The following is a 14,862-nucleotide window of genomic DNA, read 5'->3' on the forward strand; positions in this document are numbered from 1 at the left end:
CGTATCGTGCTCAGATTTTGTTTAAACAGCAACCATTCGTTATTATCAATACAAATGAAGAAACTTAAAAGCTGCAACACATCTCACATTATGGAATGTTACCTTCAACTTTTTTGGAATAAAATCATTTCTTCATCAATGCTAAGCAACTCAAGTTTTTATCTATATCAACAGCATTTTTAGTCCAAAGACGTTGAATGTAACATTGTGTTTTGCAGCTTACTTTTCTTTACCTCCACTGATAATAACGGAGGTTTACCATTGAAACCATATAGTCTTTATTAATTTTAGCTGTAATTTTCCCACGTCTCACTAGTGTCATATAGAAGATTCTGATAATAGTACATTTTAATATCAGTTTCATCTCACTAAGAGGTATGGTTGTCGTACGCGTCAATCTTTAGATTGTAATTCACTCATTTTTATCGATTTTCTCGACAAAAGACGTAACCATATTAAATTTCAGTGTTAATGCCGGGATCGTAATACTGAAAATTATAGATGAGTCAAAATATCAAATAACACTTTTGACAAAGTGGATACTTTCAAATGTCTATGATCAATGTTAACAGAACAAAACCAGACCCACAAAGAAATTAAATGCCGACTAAAGGCCGGGCATTCGCCTTATTATTCAGTTCCAAATCTTTTTTCGTCGCGAATTCGCTCGAGGAATTTGATGCTTAAAATATATAAAACGAACGATAATCATGCCTGTTGTGCGGTATGGTTGCGAAACAGTGGCTTACCCTGAGGGAAGAACGTAGACTGAAAATATCTGAGAATAAAATCCTGAGTAAATATTCAGAGTTAAGAAGAACAGAAATGGGGTAGGTGGAAATTTCGTAACAAGGAACAACATAATTTATATAGTTTACCAAACATTGTTCGCATCATCAAGTCTAGGAGGCTCAGGTGGGCAGGTCATGCAGCCAGAATGGAAGAAAGTAAGAACGTCTTCAAAGTTTTAATTGGAAATCCAATCGGAAAACGACCATTAGGAAGACCTAGGCGGAGATGCGAGGGCAATATTAACAAGTAAGATCGATCTCGCAGAAATAGGAATAGAAAGTAGAAATGGATCCAGTTGGCTACGGACAGAATCAATGGAGAGTTTTTGTGAATGCGGTATTGAATCCCTGGGTTCCATAGGCCACAGCGTTAGTTAGCTTAGTTTGTTAATATCTGTGCATTTCTCAGTAATATATTGTTACGCTTTAATTTTGTAGCTTCACTGTATTCTTTCAATTTATTTACTTATTAGAAAATTAATGTTGATGATGTTGAACATGAACCTGCTTTGCTGTGGACAAGGCTACAAGGGAGAGTTGAAAGCTTACAACTGCAAGAATCCCTTAAGCGGCCTCATCACTGCGAAATTAAAATACCGCTAATTTTACAGTAATTATGTGATATCTTCAAATAGATAAAAGATAATCAAAATGTGGAACAAGACCTCCCTAGACAATATTATTTTACGTGAGATACCTTTATCACGACTCACTTATCTGCTTTCTATTTCCAGCCATTTAGAAAATCGGAATTTATTTTCGCGTTTCTAAATAACTGCAAACGGAAATCAACTAGGTGACTCGTGATAACGGTACCTCATGCAAAATACACGGTGTAACATTGTCTAGGGAGGTCTTGTTCCACATTTTGATTATCTTTTATCTATTTGAATATATCACATAATTACTGTAAAATTAGCGGTATTTTAATTTCGCAGTGATAGGGCCTCTTAAGAAACAGAATTTGAAGTGACGTCAATGATAATGATAAAGTGAGAGAATAATGGAAATATCAGCATCGACGGTATTTTTCCTCGTCAGGCTAAATTGAAGTAAGACTGAGTTTATTATAATTTCTGCATTATTATATTGTAAATAAAAAATACAAATATGATGTGATTTTTCACCCGCAGTGTGTATACTTTGTATGAAGAGAGATTTCCATCAATAAATATCGTCAGATACTTTAATAGTGTACACAAATATTACCAAACATTATGTACGAACAGAAGGATAAGGAAGTCACTAAAAATAAAATTTTGCATAGAATTTGTTACAAAAAAATAGTTTATTTTATATATGAATCCATATCATAATTGGCATAACATCTAAATTCATTTGCTAAATTATTTTTATGTTTAGGTTCAAATTTGCAAGTTTCTAATTCAAGGTGTTCCTTCACGAAATTTTCCATAACTGCACCTATAAAAAGATAAATAAGTACAAATTTCATAAGAATCGAAATCGTATATACTTGCATGATTGCTTACGACACATACAAACTAAACTTGATCAACAGAGGCATGTTCTAGATTTTAGCTGTAATCTTTCCGCGGTACAATGACAAGTCGAAAACTAGATAGAGCGAAGATTCAACAAGAATTAAAAGTAAGGTTAATTGAAAGGACCAAGCCGGTTATTCTTTTCTCTCCCTCTCTCTTTCTTTTAAAGCTACAAATAGCTTATCCTTGAATCTAAAGAGGACAAATGGAAACTTTAAAGAATACTTAATGAACTGGCAGGATGCACATTGAATATTAATAAGACTGAGTCCAGGTAAGTAGTTTTTTCCTTTTTTTTAAAATCCTGTCCGTATACGTTTCAACGACGACTTGTCTTTTTCAGTGTGAAACTCTAAAGGATCTTATACGTTGTTATGTACAATAACATCACCCGTAATATTGATGCAGTGTAGAAAAAAATATTATAATTCGTTGACTTCAAATTCATGAATAATGGTACATTGTTAAGTTTGAGTCAGGGTTCAATTTCTTAGGGGTTTGGATCTTAAGTTTAAATTCTAGGGTAGCTTTACATTCATGTCCTAGCTTTCCAGATTACAATTCGCTGTCAGTTAATTTAGGTACATACACTTTTTTATTTTATTATATATATACTTTATATATTATTATTAAACTATATTACACATACACTTTTAAATATTTTTCTTATGATCAGCGTACAGAAGGGCGATTAATTTCACCTAAGTATTCTGTTTCCACAGTTAGCTGAATATTTGTTTTGAAATAGCATTTTCATAAATCAGTTTTAAGTACGTTACTTACCTGTATAAATAACTATTTTACCTTTGGCGATTAATTTGACTGTTTCGGCAACTTTTGTGAAGCATTCTTCAGAAAGAAATGGAGGATCTATCACGAGATCGAAATTCGCCAACAGATGGTCTGGAATGGCTAATGGAAAGTTGTAATCGTAGAACACAAAATCCTTTCCATATACAGCAAATCTTCGATCACATTTAAAGAGTGTAACTATACTCTATTACGTTACGTAGCATACGTATTGCAATATCCCCTCATATTAGTAAGGGAAACCACATGCTTCGGTACAACAACTGCAAGCAGCCGACAGATGCCGTCACGAGGGGACACGAAGAGGACCCCTTCAACCCCTCCACAAGCTCCGCCTCCAAAGACGGACTATAAAAACGGACACCTCGTGGTAGAAGACATTACTGTAGTTATTAACTGGCTATATCCTACCTCTCTCTCCAAGCTACATTGAACGGGAGAGACTCCTCTAGCCTCAACTCTGAGCTACAACAGACAAGAGGTTCCTTATCCATCTCCGAGCTGCAATGGGCAGAAGATACAATCCCGACTCTGAGATGGAATGAGGAAGCCGTTCCTTTAGACCCTGCTGCAACGGGTATGGTCATTCTTAACCAATAAACCTTAAACCTCCGAGCTGCTATGGGAAAAGGTACAACTTATTGAGAAAAGAATTATTAGAGAATCACTTATTTGTAATCCAGTGTACGAAGTGTATATAATCTTTATAATAAAAGAAAAACGTAGGAAAACCCATGTAGCGTTATTCTACCGAATACTACATGGTGATCGCGTCAGTAAGGCAATGACGAGACGAGACGCTGTCTTTAATAACTAGAACAGAACTTTGAATATTTATCACGCACCCTTTTTTTTTTTTTTTTGACTAGTAGAGTTAATTTATTAAGTCAGGTAAATATTTCATGGCAATTACTCGTATGGGAAAGAATACGTGCCAGGGCGAAAATAGAAACAATATAGACAACATAACAAAAATCATGACCCAAGATTTCATTTAACGAGATATTCTGGGCTCATAGCTGAGGACTTCGACCAGTTTTTCATGGTCTTTGATCACCTAGCTATGTTACAATCATGGATCGCTGAGAAGAAGAAGTAGAAGAATCATGGACTGATGTATCTTCAGAAGTAGGTTTAGATCTGGTACTCCAATTAAAAACCCAACAACAATTAAACAGCTTAACATATGAATAGCTGAAACAAAAATTAATTTCATTTAGTCGCCCACGAATTTCAACATATAAGACCGAACTTGAGTTATTTCAGATTCAGCAAGAGGAGAACAAACCGGCTGACGCTACGAGCGATTCGCAATTTATGCCGGAAGCCACCGAACAACAAAATATTCATTTCCTGTCACTCGGACTTCAGCATACTTTCGTACAGAAAACTGCCCTGGAAACCACTCGAAACAGTCCAAGTCCTACAAACTCGTCTCGAGTCTTTAGAGGCTGCGCAAGACCTAATGAAAAAATGAGATTATATGGAGCTATATATTATTCCTTTTACGGCCAATCTTTCCGAACACCATCGCAACCCCTATACGAAACTCGCAATTTAATAGCCATTCCTTCACAACCGCATGCGAGCACCCATTTCCTCTGTGCAGGCACCCCAAGCTAAGAATTTACCTTTTCAATTGTCACAATCTGTACTTTTTGCACTGACGATGCAGAATATTTCTCCTCCTCAGTCAATTGTCGGCTTACCACAACAAACGCTCTAACCTTCTGAAGAGTCCAAAGCTCTCCCTCTTAGAAAGTCAATAATCCTTCGGATATCACCATAATAGCTTAATCATATGTCCGAACTTCCCTTGATGGTCGCACAAAACACCATGTGACACCAACAAAACGGACTAATAGGACGAACAGAAATCAGGGAAGAAATAGGAGTAATTCTAGAAATAATAATAATAAAATTACAATAATCAAATTATATAATAATACAGTGAAACCTCTCTAAAGCGGACAGCCGTGGGGAATCCAAAATTGTCCGCTATAAAGAGGTGTCTGCCTTAGAGAGGTTTCAATATTTTCTTACGTAAACTAGTAAACAACGTAATATGCAATTTAAAAAAAATTCATGAATCGTGTCTTCACGAATATTACGAAAATGTCCCTGTGCCTGCATTATCCTCTACTATCAAATATTCTATGTTCAAGGTATATACAACATGGAAATAAGATGCTATAGTTCTCTTCACTTTACACTTATCACTACTTACTGCGTTTTTGATATATTGCTTTAATTAATTGAATTAATTGCAGTTCAGCAGTGTCTTTTTTGAGACAATATGCGTACTCGCGGGCAAAAAATACCAAACTTGTCTTCTGCTTGGTTAGAGATTCCAGCGGGACAGTAGAATGACATGTCATCCCAAATGGCAGGCAACTGTCAATCCCTTTTGCCTCTAAAACAGGTTGAGTGGGAGTGGAATGCAGGCAAAGGACATGAGAGCATTATTACACACAGACGCTCTGTCTGAGTTGCTGAACAGACAGTTGAGGAGACAAAATGTTGTCACAATGCTTCCGTGGTGACACATGTATGAATTACTAAGAATGTGTTTTTACTGTACTTTTCAACTTGTTTCTAGAGAAAGTGTCCGTAATACGAAGGTAAATAATACCTATGAAAGACTGTCCGTGTCCGTACTTGAGAGTGTCCGCTTTAGAGAGGTTTGCTAATATATTTTTTTCCTATTACAGTGTTTGGGATTACAAAATATGTCCGTTAAGGGAGGTGTCCGCTTTATAGAGGTGTCCGTTAGTAGAGGTTTCACTGTAATAATAAAATTACACCGACCATCATCTCCGTCTTAGACGGAAAGGAACCAGCGAAAACATCAACACTTCGCTCAGCTCGCTTCTTCTGTTTAGAAGACAACTTACTTTATAGGACACAGAAACATCCCGAATTGGGCATACTTCATTCAGTTTGCATCCCCAAATCACTTGCCAATCAGTGGTTTGAACATGAACAGTCGACGGCGCAACATTTTGGCTTTACAAAAACATACCTCACAGATTATATAGCCAATATGAAATCCTTTTTGGCACATAAAATCAAGATACATCTGGATTGTCAGAAGCTTAAAAAACTCCCGGAGAAGACACAGTCCGAGTTACTACACCGTGCAGTGGGAGTTATTTCACACCCTTGGCAATTTTGACACCGTTGGGCCATTTCCAGTTGAAGACGTCAAAACTAAGCATATTTTAGTGGCCGTAGAACTAGCGACAAGATACGTTATCACCTTGTTTAAATTCGATCACGGCAGAAAATGCTTTTGGAGCCTTTCTAAATCTTTATCTTGACCAACATCCTGTCCGTAAATCACGATTTCTTCGCAAGTTAGCCGAGAAATATTATTTCATATATAAATATTCACCAACCTTTAACCACGTTAATATCGGCCTAATAGAAGTGATAAACAAAGCTATCCAAAATTGTTTGAAATTCTTCATCCAAAAACATCAGAGTGGAAACGATGACTACCACATATAACGTTCGCAATAAATACGCATGTGCAAACGGGAACTAAACAGTTAGCTTACTTTTTTTACTTTTTGGTTACGAACCCGGAACGTACGCAGAATGCCAAGTTGGAATATACCCTCAAGCAAAATGAAATGAAATGAAACCTTTCAGTTTTACGTCCCACGATTATGGCGGCTAGGCTAAAGGAGACGGTGATGATGAGAAATGAATGAAATGGTGGAATGAAGAAAGTGGGAGATCCTCGAGGAAACCCACGTACACGGTGTTTATCCACCAGAAAGTTCGCTTGGCGCGAGCTGGGATCGAACTACGGACCCAATGAACGCTCTACCACTGAGCCACTGCGGCTCCCCTCAAGCAAAAATTGAGAGAATCTCTCGCAAATATTAGGGGCATTGTAAGGACGAATCTTAAAATGGCTTTCGAAGAGCAGAAGAAAAATTACAACAAACGTCACAACAGACATTTTCTCCTAGTCAAGAATTCCTCATTTATTTCCCGTTGAGAGAAAAAAAGGCCAAGGAGAAATATTTTCCAAATCTTTCCTCGGACCACCGAAGATTATTTGTAAACTGACCAATTATCAGAAATATTTAAAACAAGAATCCAAGATATCTTCGTCGATCGCATCAAACCATTTTTTCAAGAGAGAAATACACGGGGCACAAACAAGGAAAAAATAATAGGGTACTTAGCAGTAGTATATACTGAAGGTGGCGTCCCGTTCATTATTCTCTAAAAGGCACTTTTTATACTAAATATTCACTTCGTTATTTCTGTTTTAATATTTCGTGGTAATCCCTAACTATTCAGAGCAACGCCTGGAAGATTCGCTCCTGACGCATCTCCATCAAATAACGGAAGCCACTGAATATTTTACTCTTACACCACCGGGGATATTGTAAGTTGCCAAAACTTTCCAATACGGCCAAGGAGATCGTTATTTCCGTTTGGTACATTATTGTAGACTAGGTGATTATATTTCCGCTACAATTAAGTGTATAACCAACAATAATATTATGGTGTGTTAGACACATCAAATTCATGAGAGAACAATTTCCATCACTAGGACCCTCGTACATCACAACTTCTGAAAATACTTCCGTCACATGTCCCTCAATGTCTCAAGTGGTTTTATTTAAAACAGTAAAACCTGATACAGCCACGGTAAGTACACCTAAAAGAAAAGATAAAGGGATAATATACAGGGTGTAACGTAATAGAACGTTGATGGTTCAAAGGAAAAAATGAAATTCCCGAATTAGTACTGTGTCCTGTTACGAGAGGGAGTCCGAAAATAAGTATCCCCTCTCGTTTTCCCCATTAAAACTAAGAGCAACGGGGAAACAAGACAGCGGTTGCACGTGCAACACATCCAGACACAAGTGGGTATCGTTCACCCGCGATACTGCAGATGGCGCCGTCGCAGCGCCTGCGGAAAGCGGAGAGATCTCTCAGAATGAGTCTGATAGCTATGGAGCTATGGTGAGAAGGCGCGTTTTGACGTCGTAGTCAAAGAAGGAAGTGTGAGCGGTTCTTCGTTACGAATGTCATACCCTTTCGAAATTGGATGAGGCGATTCGGAACAAGCGGCCTGGCCTTCTCACATTTGATGTTCTGTTGTTGGATGACAATGCGAGACCACACTCAGCGACGGCAACGCAAAACCATATTGCAACTCTTGGGTTGGATCGCCTTGTCCATCCGCCATACAATCCTGACCTCGCACCCAGTGACTTCCATCTGTTTCCGGCTTTGAAAAAAATTCTCGGCGGCAGTCACATTGGAAGCAATGCTAAAGTTGCAGCTGTTCGACGCCTCTTCCGTATGCAGAGACCTGAATTTTTCCTCGAAGGGTTTTTGAAGCTTATAGACTGGTATGCCAAATGTCTCAATGTAGGCGGTAGTTATGCCGAAAAATAAAAGTATGTCTAATCTTTAATGTTATTTTTAAGTTATTTTTGCATGCTATTACATGCTTGCATCTCCACTTCTGTCCACAGTCGCCTGGGGAAACTTGCTTTCGGACTCTCCCTTTTATATCACTATAGTTTTAACGGAAAGCCATAAATTTTAAGATAAAATCTTAAACCTTGCAAGAAGTTTACTGCTGTCTTACCAGAAATCAAACCCAGGATCATACACATCAAAGACGCTACTCACTAGAGTATTTACTTTGAAGTGCATATATAGCTGACCAAAGATTAATTGTATAATCCACCAGTTGACCATCTCCTTGCACTGCATGAACTTGACCAGGCCACACCAACCTATAACCCACGTCGTCGCATCTATCAAAGCCATCTGCATATCTATAGTCCGTAATTTCTCTCCTACACTGCACTTCTTCTACCGCATCTAAAGATATAATAATGATTGTACACCAACGCCATCCATAGCTTCCTGTATACCATCTATAACCAGGCGCTTCTAACAAATCTGGTTTTTCCCCTGGCCCCAGAGAAGGCGTTACCTTCTGCGGCCCACCCAGTTTCGACTGGGAATGAAATTGCAGTTTTTAAAAAAAAATGTATAATAAAAGAAAGAAAGGGAGAATGCATGTATTAAATTGTTATTTTATAACGTCTATGTTGCACTGTGTGTTACGTGGTACCTGCGATAGAGAGCAATGAGAAAAAATATAGTACGCATTTTTTTTTCGGTTTACTCTTACAAAGGATTTTAAAAAGTTATGTTGAGTTTCTTAACAGATTCATAGGAGAGGTTTCGAGAACAATTTACTCCTCATGCACAGTTTTCCAACACACAAATATTTCAAATCTAAAATTTGATGAATTTTATAAATCTAAAATTAAGGCTATACAACAACCATGAATCTGACCAACTGATAGTAACAAAAGTAATACTGAGCAAACCTTTAACACACACTATATTTTAGACTATAATGTGTTACAGTTTTAGATAACTACCATATCCTTCATCAGACACTATAGAACATAAATGAAGATACAGACATATATACAGTCATCCTTATGAAAAATTCTAAATTCTATTGGCTGAAGCTTTCAGCCAATCAGCCGTGTCCATTTTCCTGCCAATCACGTGCCGCCATTTTTGGTCCTTACAAGGGCCTTTTTCAATTCCATCTTCCTGTTTATGCTATCCAAAATTCTCTGCCATAATTCATTAATTGGTAAGCCGCCTGTCCAGTTCATCATCCTATCTCTTCCTACCTTCTTTATCCAATCTGCTTCTTTCCATTTCTTTATTATCATTCTCTTCTCTATCTCCAATACATCTGTCTTATCTCAGTTAATTTCGTGAATCAGTCTCCTTAACATGTTTATATACTGCATTGGTATCTTTCTTCCTCCTCACGTCATCTTTATGTTTTATCCTTTCTTTCATCCTCTTCCCCGTCTCCCCCACATATGACATGACATACATTTATGTTCTATAGTGTGTGATGAACGATATGGCAGATATCCGAAACTTCCGAAACTGTAACACATAGTTCAAAATACAATGTGTGTTGAAGCTTTGGTTAGTATTTCTTTTGTTAAATATTCAATCCAAAGCCACGGATAATATTATTGAAACTGATACTGAATTTAGGTTTTTTTTTTTTTTTTTAACATATACTCAGGTGAGTTTTCGAGAACAGAAGAATTTAAGCTTCAAGCGTAGTTTTCGAAAAATATTAATTTTGTAAATCTAAATTGATTTTTTTTTTCAATTTCCAAATTTAAGGAGTGGATCAATTGAGATGTGCACTATGGTGACTGTCCAAGTCATTCTACTTCCAAAAGTTTTGCACTCACAGAATTTGGTTTTAGTTTGATAAAAACTGAAAATTTTTAGTTTGAAATTTTCTGTACTCACTGAAATTTTTAGTTTGAAAATTTTTGTTTAAAAGTTTTTTGCTTCACTGATTTTTTTTTGGGAAAACTTTTGCACTTATTAAATTTCTTTAGTTTGAAAAAAAAAATTAGTGACACTGAAAATACTTTTAGTTGAGTGGATCAATGTACTTTCTACCAAAAACTTATTCATAAGACCATTTATAATGGTATAAGACCTCATTATAAAATATAAATCATTTTGATAATTTTAGGAAACGAGGGCTGCAGGTCATGGAGCTTAAACGCACATTTAAAATTCCCGCCTCATATCATGTGAAGAAAGAAGCATGACCCATTCAAATTTCCCGCCAAAATATCAACTGTTGCTTACGTATATATTTAGCAATTTTTAGGGATACAAAGTGGACCAACCAAATTTACAGAGATAGGCTATATATTCAATGTTTTAGAGAATAATTGCCAATTTTTATTTTTTGACAATTTAGTGGGTGATCCTATGTAAAAATGAAATGAAATGAAATCTTTGAATTTAACGTTCCGTTAGGCAAAGGGAGACGATGATTAAAGCAAGTGAATGATTTGCTTTAATGGAATAATTGGTGGAATGAGAAACTGGAAGAAAACGGGAGTACCCCGAGAAAACCCACCGACACGATGTTGTCCACCACAAACTTACTTGTCCGCGGATCGAACAAGGGACCACAGATAAGCGCTCTACCACTGAGCCACCGTAGTCTTATGTACCCCACCCAAAATTTGAGAGAAAGTGCATAATGATATCTGTGTCTTCTTCAAGAGAAGGAGTTTCTACATTCATCAATATAACCATAAATGCAATAAAGTCTCATCAGAGAGCATAAATTAGGTGAATAACCTACTATGTGGTAATACAGGGTGTCTACTAAAATTCCAAAATGAAATTTCGTGACATTTTCTTTATCAAACCATAAAATTTCGTATCATTTTCGAGAGCGAATTTGGGTGCGAATTAGGCCAAATTTTCATGCAAGCGATAGAAAAGTGCGATTTGGTAGTATCAAAAGCCGACCACACACATTTTTGGTGGTGAACTTTGATGTTTTATAGAACAAAATTTTTGAGTCTCTACTTATATTTGTACAGATTTTAAAAAATCGTGACCCAAAAGCTAAATTTCTTGACTTTCATGACCGTTTTCTGATTTCGTGACATTCGTGACTTTTGTGACCGATAGACACCCTGTAATACGTATTAAAATTTTTGGCAACTTTTTACCCATAGAAAAGTACAAGCAGGGTTAACAAAATTTACAAAAATATATGTTCCAGTCCTAGAGAACATTTACCAATTTTTATTTTATTTTATTTATTTATTTTGTCAATTCATAAATTAAGGAGTGGATCAATGTTCCCCTCCCAAAATTAGGAAGGCGAGCATTAGTGTATAAGGGGCGATCAACTGAAACCCGTTCGTTCCATGTATTATTGGTATAGTATGTAGGAGGACATTGTTTAATAGTGTGTAATGGCTAATGTCCCTGTGTGTTGGGTGTAGGAATGTTGTTGATACGTGTTTCCATTTTGCAGATATAACGAGTGAAAAACAACGTTCAAGATTCCCAATCCGTCCAAATAGGACCAGCGTGCCGTCATCCAGTTTCTGAGTGCCGAAGGTTGTCAACCAGCTGAAGTGTTCCGGCGTATGAAAGACGTGTATGGTGATCCATGCGTCTCCAAAACAACAGTGGTGGACTGGGTCAGAATGTTTCGGAAGGGGCGTGAACAAACCACTGATTATCGCCGTCCTGGTCAAGCCCATGTTGTTGCCTCAGAAGACACGCGTGAAAAGGTAAACCGCCCGCCCTACAGCCCTGACCTTTCACATCTTTGGGCCTCCAAAGAAGGCATTGAAAGGTCAGAGATTTCAGTCTGACGTTGAGGTTCAGGACGCTCTGCGTGATTGGTTTGATAGTCAGCCGTCCAAATTTTACATGGGCGGCATTTGTAAGTTAGTGACACGGTGGGACAAGTGTCTCAACGCTCATGTTGACCTCTTCTGAAGAATATTTTTACTGCACGCTAACCATAGACGCCTCTAGATAGTGTACAAGTTTCCGCTCGAAATAAAATTTATTTCATGAATTATGACCACTGAACGGGTTTCAGTTGATCGCCCCTTATACCTAAGACAACAGACCCCTGTATTCATTTTTGTAATCTCAATAAAACCTTAAAATACGTCACAAATTTCTGAAATTTGAATTTTTGGCACTTGTTTAACCAAAGAAAGGTATGAGACGAACTAACCGAACTTATTACAACGTACATACTCTGGTCGTATACTACCATATCAAATGTTTCGTTTTGACAATTGCTCAAATTAAAGGGGAGTGGTCCTGTGCACTTCTACAAAAATTTGTACGTAGGACCCTCCCAAAATCTAGAGAGGACAGTCCTAGGTGCCTCCGGGCCTGGGAAGATGGAGTCAGGGAAGATTGGGAGCGAATTCGAGCCAATGCCTCGAAGTACTACTGAGCTCATGTGGTTCCGATCTTAGAATAGCTACTAAACGGAACAATAAACTCTAATCAACGAACTAAGCTAACAAAAACTTATACTCCACTTGGATTAGCAGAATAGTAGCGAAAATTGTAAGACTGCAAATGAAAAATTATTATTGAGTACTAGGGCAGGTCAATGTAAGCCACAAGCGATGTGAAGACGAACTTAATACTCAGAGATGGTGATGTCCTCAGTATCACATTTAAGTGGCCTCTGCCTCCCTTAGTTCCCCTAGGTATACACTGGAGAAAGGTTAGGTGAACCTCTGAGAGCCATATTTGCCCCCCACAAGGAGTAAATGTCTTATTAACTACGTCATGGCACCTCTCCTACTGTACACACAATGTAACGAATGTTAAGATAAAATGAAGAAAATCATTATACTCACACTACCAATAAAATAAACTCTGCTAAAAAAAAAGCAGTAAAAAATCACATGATTCCATATCCTTTTATTATAGGCAGCCAACATTTCTTTGCTGCTGTGTAGGTTGTATAGAAGCTAGGAAATATAGATTTAAACGGATTTATATTTGGTCTAGGAATTAATTCGTGCGGGTGGACAAGAGATGGCGCAACGAACGGAGCGTCCCACAGTTCCGTGTATCCACACATGTGTTGCAAACCCCTGTCATCGCGTATCGTTCGTAGTATAGGGCAGTGGATTAAAGCGTCAACAACACCAGTTTGTAGTTAAGTGAACATGGCGCAATTTGTGCCTGATAAAGTGTTTTTGCGGGGTGTCCTGCTGCATTACTTTAACATGCAGAAAAGTGCGACTGAAAGTCATCGTATTTTGGTGGAAGTGTATGGTGACCATGCTCTAGCTGAGCGAACATGTCAGAAGTGGTTTGCACGGTTTAGAAGTGGTGATTTCGGCTTGGCAGACCAAGAGCGAGCTGGACAGCCAAAAAAATTTCAAGACGAAGAATTGACAGCATTGCTCGAGCAGGATTCGTGTCAAACGCAGGAACAACTTGCAGCAGCATTAGGCGTTGATCAAACAACAGTCTCCAAACGCTTGAAAGCCATGGGAATGATTCAAAAGATGTCACATTGGGTTCCACATGAATTGAAAGACAGAGACGTTGAAAGACGAAAAACCATTTGCGAATTGCTGCTTCAACGACAGAGCAGAAAGGGGTTTCTGCATCGAATTATTACGGGTGATGAGAAGTGGATCCATTACGAGAACCCTAAACGAAAAAAGGCCTGGGTGAAACCAGGTGAACCAGGTCCATCACAACCAAAACGAGATATTCACTGTGCAAAGGTTATGCTGTGCATATGGTGGGATATGAAAGGTGTGGTGTACTATGAGCTGCTGCAACCGGGTGAAACTATGAATGGAGAACGTTATCGACGACAATTAATGCGTTTGAAGCAAGCTCTGGCCAGAACACGACCAGAATGGGAGAACAGACATGATAAACTTATTGTTCAACATGATAACGCTCGCCCACATGTCGCCAAACCGGTCAAAACCTATTTAGAAAATGTCGGATGGGAAGTTTTACCCCACCCGCCGTATTCACTAGACGTTGCTCCTTCGGACTACTACTTGTTCGATTGCATGAACGATTTGATTGGACAGCGGTTTACTTCTTCAGAAGATATCGAAACATGGGTCTCTGACTGGATCGCTTCCAAGGATGAGGACTTCTTTCGCCACGGAATCCGTACATTGCCTGACAGATGGGCGAAAGTGGTGGCTAGCAATGGACAATATTTTTCTTAAGGTATTTATGTATTTTGTGTTTGTACTACAGCTTCAATGTGTGCGTACCAACCGCACGAATTAATTCCTAGACCAAATAGATGTGATAGCCACCGTTACCCGTCAAGATGTTAACGGGTTGACTCCATTAATGAATTCGGCTGAAATAAATGC

At 38.0% G+C, this 14,862-nt stretch overlaps 1 protein-coding gene across 3 annotated transcripts in view; it reads right to left on the reverse strand.

The window, feature by feature from the left end:
• Window positions 1–2,060: 2,060 nt before the first annotated feature.
• The window catches only part of LOC145664916 (EEF1A lysine methyltransferase 1), a 29,909-nt gene continuing 17,107 nt past the window's right edge, over window positions 2,061–14,862 (reverse strand). For all 3 annotated transcript variants that reach the window (XM_081732021.1, XM_081732036.1, XM_081732028.1), the window contains exon 5: window positions 2,061–2,213. In XM_081732021.1, coding sequence (XP_081588147.1) covers window positions 2,080–2,213 — 134 coding nt within the window. In that variant the 3' untranslated portion in view covers window positions 2,061–2,079. The remainder of the gene's footprint in view (window positions 2,214–14,862) is intronic.

Source organism: Thermobia domestica, chromosome 1 (genome assembly GCF_964235325.1).
Source record: "Thermobia domestica chromosome 1, izTheDome1.hap1.1, whole genome shotgun sequence".
NCBI lineage: Eukaryota > Metazoa > Arthropoda > Insecta > Zygentoma > Lepismatidae > Thermobia > Thermobia domestica.